Source organism: Tetrahymena thermophila, assembly GCF_000189635.1.
Source record: "Tetrahymena thermophila SB210 genomic scaffold scf_8254749, whole genome shotgun sequence".
NCBI lineage: Eukaryota > Ciliophora > Oligohymenophorea > Hymenostomatida > Tetrahymenidae > Tetrahymena > Tetrahymena thermophila.
The window spans coordinates 44,213-62,713 of NW_002476509.1; the positions used below are offsets into that span (position 1 = coordinate 44,213).

Here is an 18,501-nt window from a genome sequence, read left to right on the forward strand (position 1 = left end):
AACTTGCTAATTTGTATTAACTTACTACTTTGCAAAATATCTTTTTTTATTTGTAATTTGATCAAAACAAATAATTGATTGATCGAATCTAATATTTTATAAGTAAAAAATAAATAATTTCGTGGAGATACTATAATTAATCTTAATATTAATAATTCTAAAATATAAACCTATTTTATATTTATTTTTCATAGAAATATTAAAACTTTAAGATATTAGAGTAAAAAATATTTAATTTCTAGCACCTTTAATTCTATTATTTTCCTAATAAATAAATTTAATTTAGATAAAAATTAATTTAAACAAAACAAAAATTTGAACAATTTTATTGTAGCATATTGAAAGGTATAGTTAATTATTTATTTCAGTGATTTAAATTTGTTTAAAAAAAATAATATTTTAATGAATTTAATAATTAAAAACTCATTATTCAAAAATAAAAATCTAAAAATTTCATTTTAGTTTTATATTTAGATAAAAATAGTTGCATAAAAATATAATTTAATGGTTATAATATAAATAAAATATATTATTGTAATTTTTTGATTTCTTTTTTTATTAAGCATTAAAAAATATCTATTATTTCTTTTTTTCAAACTTTAAATTAAAAAAACTGGCATTCATTTTTAAGTAATAATATTTTTTGAACAAATTGATCTTGTTACTATTTCTTATTATAAAATGAAATACAATACAGCATTAACTATCTAATAAAGACTATTTTTAATTATCTCCTTTTTTAAAAATATAATTATTTGTAAATCATTTTTAACTGTAAAATAAAAAATTTTAAATAAATAAGAATATTTAGATTTATATATTTTTTATATAATTAAAGTTAATTCTTCTAATATATTTTAATTTATTTAAATTAAAACTCTTTGGTAGGTTTTTTTGGATTTAAAAATAATTAGAAAATAAAATTTGATCGAAATTTTAAAAGTTGAGATATCTTTTTTAAAATTGATATGGATTGCTTTTTTAGAATGAAAGGTTAACGATGTAGATGATTGGCAATTAAAATCTTAAGAGATTTACATTCATTTGCCTATAAGTAAAAAAAGAAAAATATAACTACGAATTGATAGATAAAATAATTCAGTTGTTTATAATGTGACTGATTGTTTGTTTGTTTGTATACTAAGAAAATAAATATCATTTAGATTATTTAAAGTAAAATGAAATGATTGATTTGTTTATTAATTAATTGATCAATTGATTGATTATAATGAACGAATGATTAGAATGATCTATATTTATGTATTTGATTTTTGTATTTTTTTTTTTGAAATTTGTTTAGCTGTAAAAAAATCAATCAATCAATCAGTTTTAAAGAGAAACTGTTTTCGAAACAACTAAAAAAATATTTGTAAATAAAAATAAAAATAAAAAGAGATTCTTTATTATAATTCAAAAGAAGACATCACATTAAAAACAAACAAACAAACAAACAAAAATTTAGTAAAGAGTGCAGTTATATAATTTGTAATAGATTAAGGTATAATGGAGAAAGAACTCGATATTCAAGCAGTTATTGGTTTCACTGGTACAAAATCATTTTTTCTCTTTTTAATACTAAATACTTAACTCTTAGTCTTATTTTGTCTCATGCATAGGCCTTCATTGAGGAATAACTAAGCCATTAAATTTGAATTATTAAAATTTTAATCAAATAAATGTCAAATATGATGATAAAATTTTATCGATTAAATGAGTGTTTCAAGGAAACTTATCAAAATAATTAAGAACAATCTATTAATTGCAACCATTTAATGTATTTTGCGTTTATAATTTATAGGTAAAGTCAACGAAGGTTTGATTTTGCACCCTGATAATGAACATTTGATTTATCCCTTAGGTTCAACTATTGTTGTCCGTCATATTATTTCGCGTAGCCAAACATTTTTGAGAGGTCATGACAACCAAATCTCAATTATCACTGTCTCTAAGACTGGTAAATATATCGCATCTGGCTAAAAGACTTATATGGGATTTTAAGCTGACATTATTATTTGGGATTTTGAAACCCGCAGTCTTATGCATCGTCTCAAGCTCCACAAAGGTAAAAATAACAAATACAAATATTTTTTCATAGATAGCTAAAATGGATCTAACAGTTCAACTGATTTATTACATTTAGCAAAATATCCAAAAATGAATTTATTTATTTGCTTATTATTCGCTTCCTTTTATTAGCTTGCATTTTATAATTTCTAAGTTATTTTTTCTAAGAATAATTGTTTTATTATTTTAAATAGTTCTCATTCAAAGTTTGTCATTCTGCTGCAATGAACAATATTTAGCTTCTCTCGGTGGATAAGACGATAAGAATATGATGATTGTTTGGGATGTAGAATAAGGAAAAGCCCTCTATGGAGCTCCCAACAGAGATGTAGTAAATCAAATCAAATTCTTTAACAATTCAGATGATAAAATTATTGCAGTTCTTAACAATGGTGTACAAATTTTAACAATCGATAAGGCAAACAAGAAGGTAATTAAATTCAAACTTAAATTTGGATATTTGCAATAGCCTAGCATAAAAAGCTTTTATTAAATGCAACTATTAAAAAATAAAGTGTTCTTGAATGTAATTAAAATATTTTTGATTATTAGGTCAAATCTTTAGATGTTAACTTTGGTAATATTAAGAGACAATATACCTGCGTTGCTATTGATCCTAGCGATACTTATTGTTATTGCGGTACTAAGACTGGTGATGTTTTTGAAGTAATACTTTTCAAACTAAGTTTTGCAGTTTTTGAAATTATTTTTTTTAATAATAGATTAATATTGAAAGAGCCATCTTCAAAAGACTTGGTCCTGTTAAAAAACTCTTCTCTCTCGGAATAGGTACTCTTGGTCTCCTTCCTAACGGTGATATTATTGTTGGTGCAGGAGATGGTACTGTTGCTAAATTAAGTATTCAAAATATGTAAGTCTTATCTCAATCTGAAGTTTTGGGTGCAGTTACTTCAATTTCATTTACAGGAGACTATACTCACTTCTTCTGTGGTACATCTTAAGTAAAATGAATTACATTTATTAGAATTAAACATAAATTAATTAATAAAATATAAAGTCTAACATATATTGGATCGATACTGAAAAGTTGAATCCTGAATTGAGAAATACTTGTCACTATGAACGTATTAATGACATTGCTTTCCCTTATAATTATTCTGATGTTTTTGCCACTTGCTCCACCACTGATATTCGTGTTTGGAATGCCCGTAATCGTTAGGAACTCCTCCGTATTCAAGTTCCTAACCTCGAATGTTATTGTGTAACCTTTATGAATGATGGAAAATCAATCATTTCAGGGTAATTTTTATTTTCTTTCATTAAATAAAACTTTTAAACTAAAATTATTCTTTTTTAAAAAGTTGGAATGATGGTAAAATAAGAGCTTTCTTACCCTAATCTGGTAAATTATTGTATGTTATTTCTGATGCTCATATTCACGGTGTAACTGCTCTTTCCACTACAAGTGATTGCTAGAGGTATTATTTTTTATTAATTTACTTATCTACATACTTTTAACATGCAAACTTATATTTAAAAATTATTTAATTTTAAAAAAGAATTGTTTCTGGTGGTAGTGAAGGAGAAGTCAGAGTTTGGGTAATCAATAAACAAACTCAAGTAATGAAGGCATCCATGAAAGAACACAGAGGCCGTGTCTGGTCTATCCAAGTAAAGAAGAATAACGACTAGGCTGTTAGTGCAAGTGCTGATGGTTCTTGCATTATTTGGGATTTGAAAACTTTCACTCGTTTAATGTGTCTCTTTGAATCTACTCTTTTCAAGCAAGTTCTCTATCACCCTGAAGAGTCTCAATTGCTCACTACAGGTTCTGATAGAAAGATTACTTATTGGGAAATTTATGATGGCCAAGCTATTAGAATGCTTGATGGATCTGAAGAAGGAGAAGTTAATGCTCTTTCCATTACAAAGTAAGAATTTCTTTTAATTTACATCAAATTTTGATTAATTTATTTTATTTTAAATTTTTAAAGGGAAGGTGAACATTTCGTTTCAGGTGGTGAAGACAAATTAGTTAAGTTGTGGGGATATGATGAAGGTATTAAGTATTATTCAGGTACTGGTCACTCAGGCGCTATCACTAGAGTAAAAATTCATATTAAAAATATTAATTTAACTTATATATTTTAAAATAAAGCTTCAAATCAGCCCTGATCAAAGAACTGTAGTTTCAGTTGGTGCTGAAGGTGCTATTTTTATTTGGAAGATGCCCGAAGAAGTTGTCCATGCCAGAGCTGATAACGAATTACCAACCATTTCAAAGGAAAAGCATAATAATACTTAGAATCAAGGTGATAATAAAAGCTCACACTCTCAATAACACTCTTAAGTATCTGGAGCATCAAAGGGATCTCAAAAGCGTTATTGAAAAATGTTATTAAATTATTTGAAGCCAAGGAAGCACTTAAAACTTTTTAAGCTCCAAAATTTTTATATTCTGGTTTTAGTTAATGAGTATGTCAGGATAATCCATTAATTATATATAAATTATTAAAAATAATTCATTAAGCTGAAAAGGAAATGAGCATAGATAATTAATATCAATTAAATCTCTTAGTATGATACAAAATTTACTTACTCTATTACTTTTTGTATTAATTTATGTAACTCTGTATTATTATCCACAAATATTTTTCCTTTCATCATGAGATATTAAAATCACTAAAACCATTTATTCTATTTCTTAATTTATAAAATTTAAATTTATTCATATTTCAATGAATTATTTATTAAAAATTACCTTATGATTATTAAATCTTTTTAGTATTGAATGCTTCTCAGTAAATTTCAAAATAATTTCAGACAAATCTTAATCAAAAAAATAAAGAGTTATTAAAGATTTTTTAAAATTTTAATTTTCCAAAAATTAGCTTAAATTTAAGTATTACTTGATATATGTATGATAATATTCTTAATTTTAACTCGAAATGTTATAAAAAAACAAATTATGGTATTAATTTTATAATTCCTCTAAAATTATACAATAAAAATTAGTAAATATTTTCAAAATAAAAAATCTATCAATTTTAAATTAACTAAAGTAAATAAATTTAATTATAAATATTTAAAGATAAACTGTGAGATGATTCAGATTGGATATATAAAAGAAGCAAATTTTGGATTAATCAAGTTTAAATTAATTATAAAAGTGATTAATTAAATAAAATATTTATCATTAAATGCTGTTTGAAGTATATTAATAGTAAAAATAAAATCTTTATTTTGGAAATTTCAATTAAAATCTTCTTGATCAGATATTTTGATAAAAATTTTTATTTACTTTATTTAAGATTTGTATCTTATCGTACTTTAATTCAAATATAAACATTAATTAAATTGCCATAAATTAAATTTTTTATTTATTTCTCAATGAACTTAATAAAACAACTTAATCTAAAGTCTAATTTTAAGTTGAAAGTTGATAAATTTTTAGATTAAAATAATTTATTAAAAAAAAATGAAGTAATGAGGAATAGAATTAATATATTAAAAGAATTTTCTTTGAAATGTATTTAGATTGAAGATATTCGATATTCATTTAAAAATTAGATATATTTGATTGGATCCGTTTATATTAATTAATATATCTATCTATCTAATAATAATAATTATTTATTTTTTAATGAATTAAAAGAAAATAACTAAGAAATAGCTTCATATTATATGTAAAATAAATGCGAATTTCTTGTTTGTAATTTGTGTATCTTCTCATTATCATAAAAATATGTTTTGATATTATAAAATAAATGAGTAAATATTCGCCTTTATAATTAATATCAAAATGATATAATGCAGGAGAATGCAATAAACAATATATTGAAAGCAAACAAGCAAGCAAACAAACAAGCAACAGAGGAAAAGAAAAAGAAAAATCAAAAATAAAAGAAGGAAAGGAAAGACTCAGCTGAGATTAAAAAAACAAAAAATAAATTAATAAAATAAAAGCAACAAATTTTAGGAAGAAAATAAATAAGGAAGAAATGTTCACCAGATTCGTTACTTAGCCAACTTTACTCACCCAAACCCAAAGAGCTTTGTTCTCTGCTTTGACCAAGAAGCAAAAAATGGAAGTTACTTTGAGAACTCCCTACAAGGAATATTTAGCCAACTTTGACGGCTTCAGCAGAATCACTGCTAAGACCAACGAAGCTTCTTTAGTTATTCAAAATAAAACCCCTGCTTCCTTGTATGTTTTACCTCCTGGTCCTCTTAAGATTAGATTTACTTCTGAAGTCAAGAATGTTTCAGGTGATTTCCTCCACACTGGTGGTTGGGTCATTGTCCATGCGTAATAATTTAATAAGAGATAACACAAAAACATTCATACAAACATATAAAAATTTATTTCCAATCTGATAGCCGATTTGCAGAAAGATATTCAATAATAGGAAAAACAAATTTGCAATTAAAAAAAGGAAAATTGTGAAGCAAAAGTCTAAAAATTTAATAGTTAATAAATTAAAATGATGAATATAAATATTATAAAGTCTACACAAATGTATGCGAAATTATTTTCATCTTATATCCTAAAAAAATAATTTAAAAAGAATTAATGCAATTTCGATCTTTTAAAAACACTCGAAATGTACAGATAATTTTTTTTTTGAGAAAGGAGCTAATAGAATGAGTAAATAAATGAACAAATAAAAATATTTGATGTTATCTAGAAAAAGATCTGATGAATTTACATTTAAATTTTCAAAAATTAAAACTTTGGAAAAGATAGATTGAAAATTACTAATAAAAATATCAATCGATCGACTGATTTATGTGGAAATAAAAAAGATATCACTTTTATTACAATAGCAATAACAATTGCTTCGAGAAAAGATTTATATGATTAAAATTATTTATTTTTTTATAATATTAACCAAATTTTTAACTTAAATTTTAAATTAAATTAGCGATAATACTTGTGAAATCAATGTTATGGATTTATTCGATAGAAAGGAAGTTAGAGCTGATCAATTCGAAAAGGGTAACATCTAAGATCTTGATACTTTGGCTGGTAAATACGCTGCTAAGTCCAGAAAGAGCACTGTTAGACTTTTTACTAAGGCTACCACTTAATGATCAAACTGTTTGATTAATTTTAAAGCAAATTTAGGCTCATAATTTAAAAATAAATTTCAAGCAATCAGCCATTAAATAAGCACTAAATAACTAGATAAAGGCAAAGATTTATATATATCTAACACTGATCTTAGAATAGTTTATCTAAAATTTTGTGATTATGATTTGTGTTGCTCGTTTTTAGTATTTCTCTGGTTATTCTATCATCAAAATCAATTTAGTCTTCCACCTATATCTACTTAATATTCATTATTCTGCTAAATAAATTCGGAAATAAAGTTGAAAAAATTAAATTAGAATATTAAGCATAGATTATTATCTAAATCAGCTTTAAATTAATATTTTTATTTTCCTATATAAAATTTAGCACTATGTTAAAATATTAAATTAAATGAATCAACTATATTAAATTTAAAAAGGATCATCATAAGTAAATCAAAAAATTAAAAACCATTTTTGACTTTATTTTTAAAATAAAAATAAACCATCCATATCAATATCTCTAATACTAAATTATTTATTAAAATTAAAATTTTAAATAATATAAATAAATTATTTCAATAATCAAATTTTTTAAAAAAAATAAAAATAAAAAAAATTCAATTTTTTTTTTTTTCAGTTAAATAAAATAAATAAATTGTTTAAAAGTAAAAATGTTGCTGAAAGATCAAACTTCTTTATTTAAAATATTAATATTGATAATTATTTTTAATTTTTCTCATTCGCTTTTGGTAAGAAACATAGAAATTTTCTAAATATGGAGCTTTAATTTTCTATATTTTGTAGATACAAAGAAAAATAATAAAATACTAACAAACTCTAATATAAAATTTAAGTTATTTTTTCTATTTTTTAATTGAAATGAGTTTGTTTTCATATAAATTTTTAATTTTTATATTATCACTTATTTTGACAAATATTTTTAAAATACTATTCAACTATTAAATTTGAAAATCTAATTCACTTCATCCAAAATAATATATTTTTACTGGTATCTATCTATCTTTAATTTAAAAAATAATAATAAATTGATAGTTTAAAATGAGTAATTTACTTTAATTTTTCTACATTTCGAATATATGTTTTTTATATTTATAATAATGATTTTATATTCTGTAAATTTTTAATCATAGAATAACAAAAGCAATTTTTGTAAATAAAAGTAGTATCACCTTTACAATTATGTCAGAATCATTTATATTTTATCTTATTTTTATAGAAAGTATTTACTTTTTTTGGATATTTTGAAAAGAAAGTAATTTTAATTTTCTATATTTTATAAATTGAAATTTATTAAAATCAATCAATTTAATCACAATATATTAACAGTTATTTTTACTTGTTCAACCTTTTTTTGTAGTTTTAAAATTAAGTTAAGAATGATGTATGTATATTTTATTTTATAGAAATTATTTACTTTTCAGATACTTTAATTATAAATTAATATAAATTTTCTAAACATTTTTAAACTGCAATTATAACTCTTAAAGAATAAGTCTTTAATCAAAATATAATAAAAGTAATTTTTGCAAGACAACCATTTTTATCAGTTTAATATTTATATCTGCATTTTTTACATTTTATTTTATAGAAATTATTTACTTTTTAGATTCTTTAATTATATATTGGTATAAATTTTGTAAACTAAATAAAAGGCTATTTTATAATCAAATAATAATTAATAAAAAAAATTAAAGTTGGGTTGAGTCTTAAAATAGAATGAAAATACACATTAAATGCAATTTGAAATAGATATTTTAATTCATATAAAACACTTTAAAAATTTAATCAAAAATACATTTAATTACTTTGGTAAATTCAACACAAAAATACGACTAGCAATTATCATTTTTAAATTGTTATTAGCTATGGAAAATTATATATATGAGGCACATAATTAATATTTGAGATTCCTAAATATTCTTTTACCTTTTTTAATTGAAATTTACAAAATTTAAAATAAATAAATATTACTAAAAAAATAATTTAGATTTAATATTCATGAATATTAATTATATTATGATATTAAAATATTTAATAATTTGTGTGCAAAACATAAGATAAAGAAAAATAATTTAATTGTTCAAAAACAATACATTAAAAGTATTCATAAAATTTTTTTCTAGTTTTATTGTAAATCTATTCATAACTTAAGAAATTTAATCAATTAATAAATTAATTTATTCATAGATGGAATAAGGTAAAATATTTTTTGATGATTATAAAAATTGTAAATTAATATTTTTTGCATTTATTAACATTTGTAAAACTTTCTATCAAGTAGAAAAATTAATAAAAAAAGTTTTCGCCTAGAAGTGTTTCTTTTTTTCTTCTACTTCATAAATCTACGATCTTAATTCTTAATATAAGTTTATTATATTTTTATACCAAATATTTAAAAAATTTTTTGTAAATTTTTTACAAACAAGCAAAATAAGAGAGATAGGAAGAAAATATATCTATTTTTAAATTAACTTATTAAAAAAAATAATTTTTTGCTAAAAATATATTTCATGAATAAAATATAATTAAATCATATAAAATTTGTATTTAAATGAAAATTTTATTTTTAAATTAAACAACAATTATAAAACTAAAAAAACGTTTTTTATAAATACAACTAACTTCATAAAAAGTGCTTCAAAAAGAATAAGCTATATTTTCTTCTATTGGTTTAACTCCAAAAACATAATCTTAATTATCATTCTGATACCTTAAGAAAACTAATTTTTTATAAAGTGACTTGCCTATTTTTAAATCATAACTTTGCAATACGTTGGTAAATTAGAGTCTTAGTGTGTAGTAGTTATCTATTTTTTTCATAAACTATTCTGCTGTATATTAGAAATTAATTACTCTTTCTTTTTCTAGTTTTAGTTGCAATCCTAATGTGAATTCGTTAATAATACTTGACCACTAACCAGGATGGTTTACAGTATACACAGAAAGGTCAGGTAAAAGTCGCTTCTCGTTAATAACATCATAGAAACATTAAAAGTATGTGCTACTGAGAATCAAATCTTCATCATCCATAGTAGGATCTACATATGTTCTTATGTTTTAATGAATAATTTTACCACAAAATTCGATGTTAAATTAAAAGTAAGTTTCTATTGAGTTAATACGATAAGTTTCATCTACCATTAATTATTTAAATAGAAATGGAATCATTATTTTTTCATAACCGGAAATCACAAAATGGTATTTATTGTCAGAGCCATAGTAAAATGAAGAATCTCTGTTTTCTATTTTATTTTGCTGATATAAAGATTCGTATATTGAAGCACGTTTAACATTACGGTACTTTCCGTATTAAGCCAAACCTATACCTTAAGAAATGTAAACAAGATCTTTTTCATTTATGTCAGCCTCAATATCTTTGACATACATTACATTATTAAAATAAAACTATTTCTAATTTATCTTGAATGGGAAGTTTATTATATCACCATTTGCAATAAATTAACCTATAGCTTCCTTTTGAAATGTTCCTGTTTTTACACAGTTGTTTTCTTCTTTACAGACAAAATTTATTAATTTCTATTTACTAAAATATTAGCACAACCTGCACTCTTAAGATGTAAAATAGGTATTAAAATCCTGTATATTAAACTAGATATTAAGACTACCAATACCTTCAATGATTGCTTCACTTTTAAATTGATCATCCAATATTATTTCTACCTGTTTAGTAGGATCATCACTATAAGAAGCATTTAGAAAGGTAAGATTACAGCTTGTTATGCTTATTAACAAAGCAAGCAAAATAATTTTTATCATATCTAATCTTTAGATTCTTTCTTATTAAATATTATTATCATTAATTAATTAAGAAAAAAAAATTTTTATTTGAATTGCTAAAGGTATTGTAAAATACAAAAAACCTCAAAGAAATAAATTTAATCTTCTGAGAAAAAATATTTATATTTCTTTTACTTTTAAGCTTTTAATTTTTTTATTTTTATTTAAGATTTAATATTAATAAATTAGCTTATCAGAAATTTTATATTTAATAGATTTTTAATGTTAATTAAATAGCTGATCAGAAATTCCATTTATTTCTGATATAAAAGAATTTTTTGTGTATTAGATTAAAGCTAAGTTAAAATCAGAAAGTATTTTCAGTAAAATAAAATATTAAATTAACAATTACTTTTATGAAAATTATGCAAATATAGCACTTCCATGAATTAAATTCTTGTGAACGCGGAGATGCAAGAATTTAATTCATGGATAAGCTATAAAGTAGATTAATTTAATAAACAAAAAATTATTAAATTTAGCCATTCAAGCCTTTTTTTATTTTTTTTAAAATAAAATTTATAATTTTAAATTACCTGATTTATTTTTTATAATAGTTTTTTGATTTATAATATTACATTTTTAATTTTTTTTTAACTCTAAAATTTTTAGATATATATATAAATTAATAGCAATTAAGGAGAAAAAACTTACAGTGCATTATATTTTTGAAAAAATAATGATAAAAAAATCTACTTTTATAATACAAAAATATTTTTTTTAGTATAAATATTAATTTATTGTTTATTTACTAACATTTTATCTTACAAATTCTACAATAAACTTATTTAATTTTCTTTATTTTAAATTAAATAAAAATGATTCTTTGCACCAATATGAACTAAGTAAATTTAATCAGTATTCATATTCCCTATTTTGAAGTTTCTTTTAAAATAAGAAGAAATTGCTTATATAAAAGAATAATAAACTTGTATTCTAAATATTTAAGTAAGAGTAAGTGAGTACTCATTCTTATCTTAATAAAATTTAATATTTTGTAATCAAGCTTAATTTATTACCCTAAAACATTTAAATACTTAGTAAATAACACTTGTTTTTTTATCTGATACAAAATGGTGAACCAAAATTATAAGCCCTCTATTAAGTGTTTTTGCTTCATAGCAGTTTTTCCTAGTAAAATCAATAATAATATTTATTTTAAACATAAAAAACTAAGCATTAATTTATAAACAGTTTAAATTTGTATTTTTTATACTTTTTTAGCTGTAAAGAAAATAAATTAAATAGTATTTTTATAATTTAGTGTTGAGTAAGAGTTTATTTGATCATTTATTACAGTAATTACTTCAAAATTAAAGAAAATTGGATTTTTATTTTAGATATTTTTTTAAAAGTATTATAAAAAGCTAAATGTTTCTTCATTAATATTTAGATGTTCCAAATAAAATAATCATATTAATTTTTTTTGTTATGTATTGCAATTAAATAATTATTAGAGAGAGATTCTTTAAAAAAATGATCATTACAACCTAAATGAATATTATATACAGTAATTCCTCATTAATTAAAGCAACCTTTATTTAAGGTTATTTTAGAAAATTTTTGGAAAGGGCCATTTTTTTTTCAAAAAACTTTGGGGGGAAAGCAGCCTTATTTAATAAGGAATTACGGTATCTTATAAAAAGGAAAAGTGTAAATAATTTTTAAAGTATTTTGATATATTTTGAAATAAATACGTATTTTTATTAATTAAATTCCTTAAAATTTTAACACAAATATATTTTGAAAAATTTTAATAGCCTCACAATATGTTTAATAAAAATAATCTACCATGTTAAATAAATCAGAAATATTACACAGATAAAAATTAAATCATTAATATTAATTAATTCCAATCCATTCCTTTAATATACAATATTTAAGACTAAGTCTTTCATTTCTTTATAATACCAAATTAATTAAATAAAAACCATACAAATTTGATAAATAAATCAAAATCATTTCATTTTGCTTAAGAGATTTTGTTTGTCCTTTTAGATTTTTTAAAGTTCAAAAACAACTTTTTACTCTGAATAACTCCTCAAAAAATGAATCAACTAATTAAATTTACCTAATTAATAGTTATTTCATTTAAAAATAATATTTATTTTTAAAAATATTTTGATTTTTCCTTATTAAAAACATGGTTATAATTTATTGTTTATATATATACAATAGTTTTTAAATAGATAAAAATATGTGGAAATAGATGATAAATATCAAATATTAAATAGAATTATTTAATTTTATCAATTTCTTACTTTAGAAAACATGGTTTTTATTTGATTAAATCAATATGTTTGAGCTATTTTATTTTTACACATTTATATTTTATAATAATCTCTTTTGTTAATTTATCACTTAACTTTTAGCTTAGATTGATTTTCCAAATAATTTTTACTGAAAGCTTGAAATTTATAATTAACACATATCTTTACTGAAATTTTTCTAAATCAAAAGATTTAAATTAAATCTAAATATATGGTAATGCTAAAGCTGATCAATTTTTAATATTTGACTGTAAATTAATATTAAAAACTACTTTTTTTTATTAAATAAAAGGTATTTAACAATATAAAACTAAAATATCCAATAAATGAATTTATACCATTAAATATCTATTCAACTTAAAGTAGGTTTATAAAATTATTCACTAAAATTATATTATAACTTTAAAATTAATTAATCAAGTAAGTTGATTTATTATTAAGTTTAAGAAGTTGCAATAAAAAATTTATAATAAAATGAGTATAAATTATTATGGGTAATATAGTCAAGCATGATTTTAATTTACTTTAATTTAAATATTGCTAGATAATATTGAATTCCATATAAAATTATTAGTTTAAGTTACTATTTTTGTTTAATTTATTTTTCTTCTTTTATTTAAGATTACAAAAAAAAACAGGCTTTTTATAATTTATTGCTAATTATTATCATTATTTATCATTCAATAATCGTATTAATCAAAATATTAAAACTTTTAATTTGAAGATACAAAAACTAATTAATTCTATTCTTAATATAAACCAACCATAAAATGTATGGTTTTTTAATAATTTAAAGAAGATGTACGATTGCCCATATTTTTTATTTGGTAATTTAAATTTTGGACAAATATATCTTACCCGTTATCAAAAATAAGATATATTTTATATAATTTACAAATATCTTACCCAACTAATATTTTTATGTATCAAGAAATATTTTAAATACTCTCATAAATTAACAAATAATTATAATAAATAATTTATGATAAATTCAATTAATACATTGAAGAAGGGAAGAAAAAAAAACAAACATGCTACTTAGGAAATTCTTAGGTAAAAATATTTATCCGATACTAAGTTATTTAAATATTACCTCTATATAAAGCTGCTATTTTACTATTTGTAAGATATGTCTTTGCCGATTGTACATCTTAAGATTACATAAATTATTTAAGTTAACAAAACTCTCGCCCCTATTATGGTATAAAACATAATGTGTCTTTAAAATTTAAAAAATTTATCATTTAAAGAATATTAGTGTCTGTATGAGTTAAATAGTACCTCTACAAAAGAGTATATTGAAAAAAACTCTAACTTAGCTTTTTTTAATGGAAAAGAGTATGTAAAAGGAGATGTAATAAAAAATACTAGTTGTGGAATAGAATATTTTGGTCTTGGTGATACTAAAATCCGTTCTAAAATTTAAATTTAATCTAGCTTGTAACATTTTACTTTTAATTTTAATATTATGACATAATTTTTAGTAAAAAAAAAGGATTTAACGAGCTACTAATATAAATAAATTTACTAGTATAATTGTTTGGCACAAATAAATTTTCTGGAAAACTTACTATTGTAAAATTAAATGACGCATATTAGTTCTGTAATGTTGTACCTTTAAAATGCAGCGAATAAATGTATTTAATTTAATGCAAATTAAATGGATAAAAGTTTATTGATTAAGCTTAAATTAATTATACCTTAGAATGGGATTAAGTTCAATAATCAAATCTTTACTTAGTGGACTATACAGCCATTACCTATGCCGTTGTAATTAACTATTTCTTAAAAAATTATATTTTATTCATCTATTTTAAATAAATTAAAAAATAAAATAATAATAAAATCCTTTACAAATAATAATTTATCCTTAATCTACTAAATAAAGGTCATCCCCCTAAAATTGTTAAGTTGAATACATTAAATTCGATTTTTAAAGTTTTTAATAATTTAAGTATTTATCATTAATAGAAATTTTATAATTTTATTCTCTTTAGTTTTTTTAAAAGACCAATTTTTTTCAATATATTATTTTTTTTATAAAAGTTTAATTTGTTAATTTTTACAATAAATTTGATTTTTACATTTAAAAAGATAATTAAACCTATTATCTTTTGCATGGTTAAAAGAGAAATGATAAAAATATGATTTATGATTTAACTCTTAATCTAATAGTTAAAATCTAATTAATTTCTCTCTTAAAAAATTATTTACTAATTATCTTACTCTAGCTTATCCTTAATTAATCAAGATTTATAAATATAATTTTAATTTTTTTTATTTTTAATAATTTTTTTATTTAGTGTTAAAATTAAGATGATATGGGATATTGTGATTATAATGGTCTTAAAAGTTGTGTGGATGGTTTTGAATTGTAATCTTAATAAAATGGATTAAATATTTGCTTATTTAATTAATCATAATGTAATAAGGGAGAAACAACTTTTTAAAATATTATTGGTTGTCTTAATTGCCATTCTAGTTGTTTATCTTGTGATGATGGCGTTGGCTGTATTTGCTAATAAAATTAATTTCTCATAAATTATAAATAGAATGAAGATAGTTATGTTGGCTGCTTAGACTGTATGGAAAATTGTTTAAAATGTACAAGCTAATATAATTGCGGATAATGTAAAAAAGGATTTTTCTATGATTATTCATTTAGTAAATGTATCTAATGTAATTCGGTCAATTGTGATTAGTGCTATGATTTAAATACCTGTCTGACATGCTCAAAAGGGTACTTAATTGAAAATGGATAATGTGTATAAAAGAGTTAAATGCAATAAATAAATTCTGGTAATTAAGTTTCTACTATTTAAAACAAAGAATAAACATAATTTTATGAATTTTCCTTATTTTGGATTTTAATATATCAAACCATTTTTTAAATCTTTTTTTAAATTTATGGATTCCATCTTGATAAATAACAAACCATTTTCAACAAATAATAACTAAAAAACTAAAAAAACAGAAATACAAATGATGGAAAATTAAATGTTAGATAGCTATCTTAATTACCATTAAATCAAGTCGAAGTCGGAGATGAAATATTTTTAAAAACCAAACAAAAAAGTACATCTTTATAAATAGAATAATAATAACAATCTCATTAACAAGAAAACTTGTAAACTAATTAAGTTGCAACTGAAAATTATTGTGATTAAATTTAAACTAAAATCGATTTGGAAAAGTAGTATTAACAAACTAACATCCAAGAATAAGTAACTAAACTCAATATTGATAATCAAAGCAATTTAGTCCTCTAAAGCAAGGATAGTAAAATAAATATTGATGTTTTAGGTGGAAACAATAGGCCATAGAATATTCAAGAAGAATAATTAAATGAGCAACAAGGTTAATCAAATCTTGGCTAAACTAAATCTTATGCTGATAAAAATAATTAAAAAGAGTAGGAGAATAAATTTATGATGCAGAATAACCTTTTAAAGTTTCTTTGCTTCCATAACTTTATAAGTATTTTCTTAGTTTTTGACTCAAAAATACCACGCATGTAAAGATCATCAATATTCTACTTAAGAGTTATTCACGCTTTATCAATTTCTAGTATTTTTGGTTAATATTACAGCTCTAGAGAAATGGTATTAACTTGCTTTGTGAGCTCAATAATTGTAGCTATATTTATACCAATCGCCAAGCTAATGTACAGTATTAAAAGAGTTGGTTAATACATTTATATAGGAGTGTTTCTTGGTTTATTAACCTATTACATTTATATTATTTCTTTCATTTTGACTGGTAAAGAGAGTTCATATACCAATTATATAATTGGCTGGTTTTTTATAATGCTTATTTTTGACTTAATTTTAGTATCAAGTATACAAGCAATGTTCTAATTGGCTCTAGTTAATCATATGATCTCAAATAATTATCCAAAAAAATCACTGATTTAGATATTGTTTTACTTTTTAAAACTATAAGATGTCCTAGGAAATATTAATTTATGACTTATGTTTATATATGTTTGCTTGTGTCTTTTTTTAAGTTTATTATTTTTAAATTAACATTATAATATTACTTTAAAAAAATAAGTTTGAAAATTTTAATTTTATTCTTAATCAAAAGGCAAAGCTATCTTAAGGATATCTTGAATAAAACACTCCAAAAATCTTCTTTTTAATTATTATTAGTATACAATTAGAGCTTATGTTAGCTAGCTACAAGTAATTAAGATAAATAGTAAAAGAGAATATAACATCAGTCAGATCTTTTCAAGAGTACAAAATCAGCATATTTGACTCATTTTTATATTAGTATTTTTTAAATTATTTTTTATTATACATACCTTCAATTATCCTTTTATATTTTCATTTATTAATTTATTTTTTAAATTTAATATTTATGATTCTCTCTAAAATTTTTAGATATATTTATAAATTAATAGCAATTAAGGAGAAAAACTTACATTGCATGATATTTTTGAAAAAATAATGATAAAAAAATCTACTTTTAAAATATAAAAATATTTTTGTTAGAATAAATATTAATTTATTGTTTATTTACTAACATTTTATCTTACAAATTCTACAATAAACTTATTTAATTTTCTTTATTTTATATTAAATAAAAATGATTCTTTGCACCAATATGAACTAAATAAATTTAATCAGTATTCATATTCCCTATTTTGAAGTTACTTTTAAATTAAGAAGAAATTGCTTATATAAAATAATAATAAACTTGTATCCTAAATATTTAAATAAGAGTAAGTCAGTACTCATTCTTATATAAAATTTAATATTTTGTAATCAAGCTTAATTTATTACCCTAAAACATTTAAATATTTAGTAAATAAGACTTGTTTTTTTATCTTATACAAAATGGTGAACCAAAATTATAAGCCCTCTATTAAGTGTTTTTGCTTCATAGCAGTTTTTCCTAGTAAAATCAATAATATTATTTATTTTAAACATAAAAACTAAGCATTAATTTATAAACAGTTTAAATTTGTATTTCTTATACCTTTTTAGCTGTAAAGAAAATAAATTAAATAGTATTTTTATAATTTAGTGTTTAGTAAGAATTTATTTTATCATTTATTACAGTAATAACTTCAAAATTAAAGAAAATTGGATTTTTATTTTAGATATTTTTTTAAAAGTATTATAAAAAGCTAAATGTTTCTTCATTAATATTTAGATGTTCCAAATAAAATAATCATATTAATTTTTTTTGTTATGTATTGCAATTAAATAATTATTAGAGTGAGATTCTTTAAAAAAATGATCATTACAACCTAAATGAATATTATTATTCAGTAATTCCTCATTAATTAAAGCAACCTTTATTT

At 21.0% G+C, this 18,501-nt stretch overlaps 4 protein-coding genes across 4 annotated transcripts; 3 read left to right on the plus strand and 1 right to left on the minus strand. All coding sequences in view use genetic code 6, as the record gives it.

Moving 5' to 3' along the window:
- Nucleotides 1–1,503: 1,503 nt before the first annotated feature.
- On the plus strand, nucleotides 1,504–4,414 carry TTHERM_01094880 (WD domain, G-beta repeat protein; the record flags this gene model as incomplete). Its single annotated transcript, XM_001010920.3, has 10 exons — nucleotides 1,504–1,546; nucleotides 1,799–2,062; nucleotides 2,259–2,494; nucleotides 2,617–2,730; nucleotides 2,787–3,026; nucleotides 3,083–3,324; nucleotides 3,387–3,503; nucleotides 3,585–3,956; nucleotides 4,020–4,131; nucleotides 4,184–4,414. The coding sequence occupies 10 exons, from the start codon at nucleotides 1,504–1,506 to the stop codon at nucleotides 4,412–4,414; spliced, it is 1,971 nt and encodes a 656-aa protein (XP_001010920.1).
- Nucleotides 4,415–6,026: 1,612 nt separating this feature from the next.
- On the plus strand, nucleotides 6,027–7,119 carry TTHERM_01094890 (hypothetical protein; the record flags this gene model as incomplete). Its single annotated transcript, XM_001010921.2, has 2 exons — nucleotides 6,027–6,334; nucleotides 6,951–7,119. The coding sequence occupies 2 exons, from the start codon at nucleotides 6,027–6,029 to the stop codon at nucleotides 7,117–7,119; spliced, it is 477 nt and encodes a 158-aa protein (XP_001010921.2).
- Nucleotides 7,120–9,759: 2,640 nt separating this feature from the next.
- On the minus strand, nucleotides 9,760–10,509 carry TTHERM_01094900 (hypothetical protein; the record flags this gene model as incomplete). The annotated part of the gene is made up of 1 exon (XM_001010922.2): nucleotides 9,760–10,509. The coding sequence occupies one exon, from the start codon at nucleotides 10,507–10,509 to the stop codon at nucleotides 9,760–9,762; it is 750 nt and encodes a 249-aa protein (XP_001010922.2).
- Nucleotides 10,510–15,506: 4,997 nt separating this feature from the next.
- TTHERM_001094910 (transmembrane protein, putative) lies at nucleotides 15,507–17,158 on the plus strand (the record flags this gene model as incomplete). The annotated part of the gene is made up of 3 exons (XM_012796299.1): nucleotides 15,507–15,614; nucleotides 15,743–15,989; nucleotides 16,284–17,158. The coding sequence occupies 3 exons, from the start codon at nucleotides 15,507–15,509 to the stop codon at nucleotides 17,156–17,158; spliced, it is 1,230 nt and encodes a 409-aa protein (XP_012651753.1).
- Nucleotides 17,159–18,501: the final 1,343 nt, after the last annotated feature.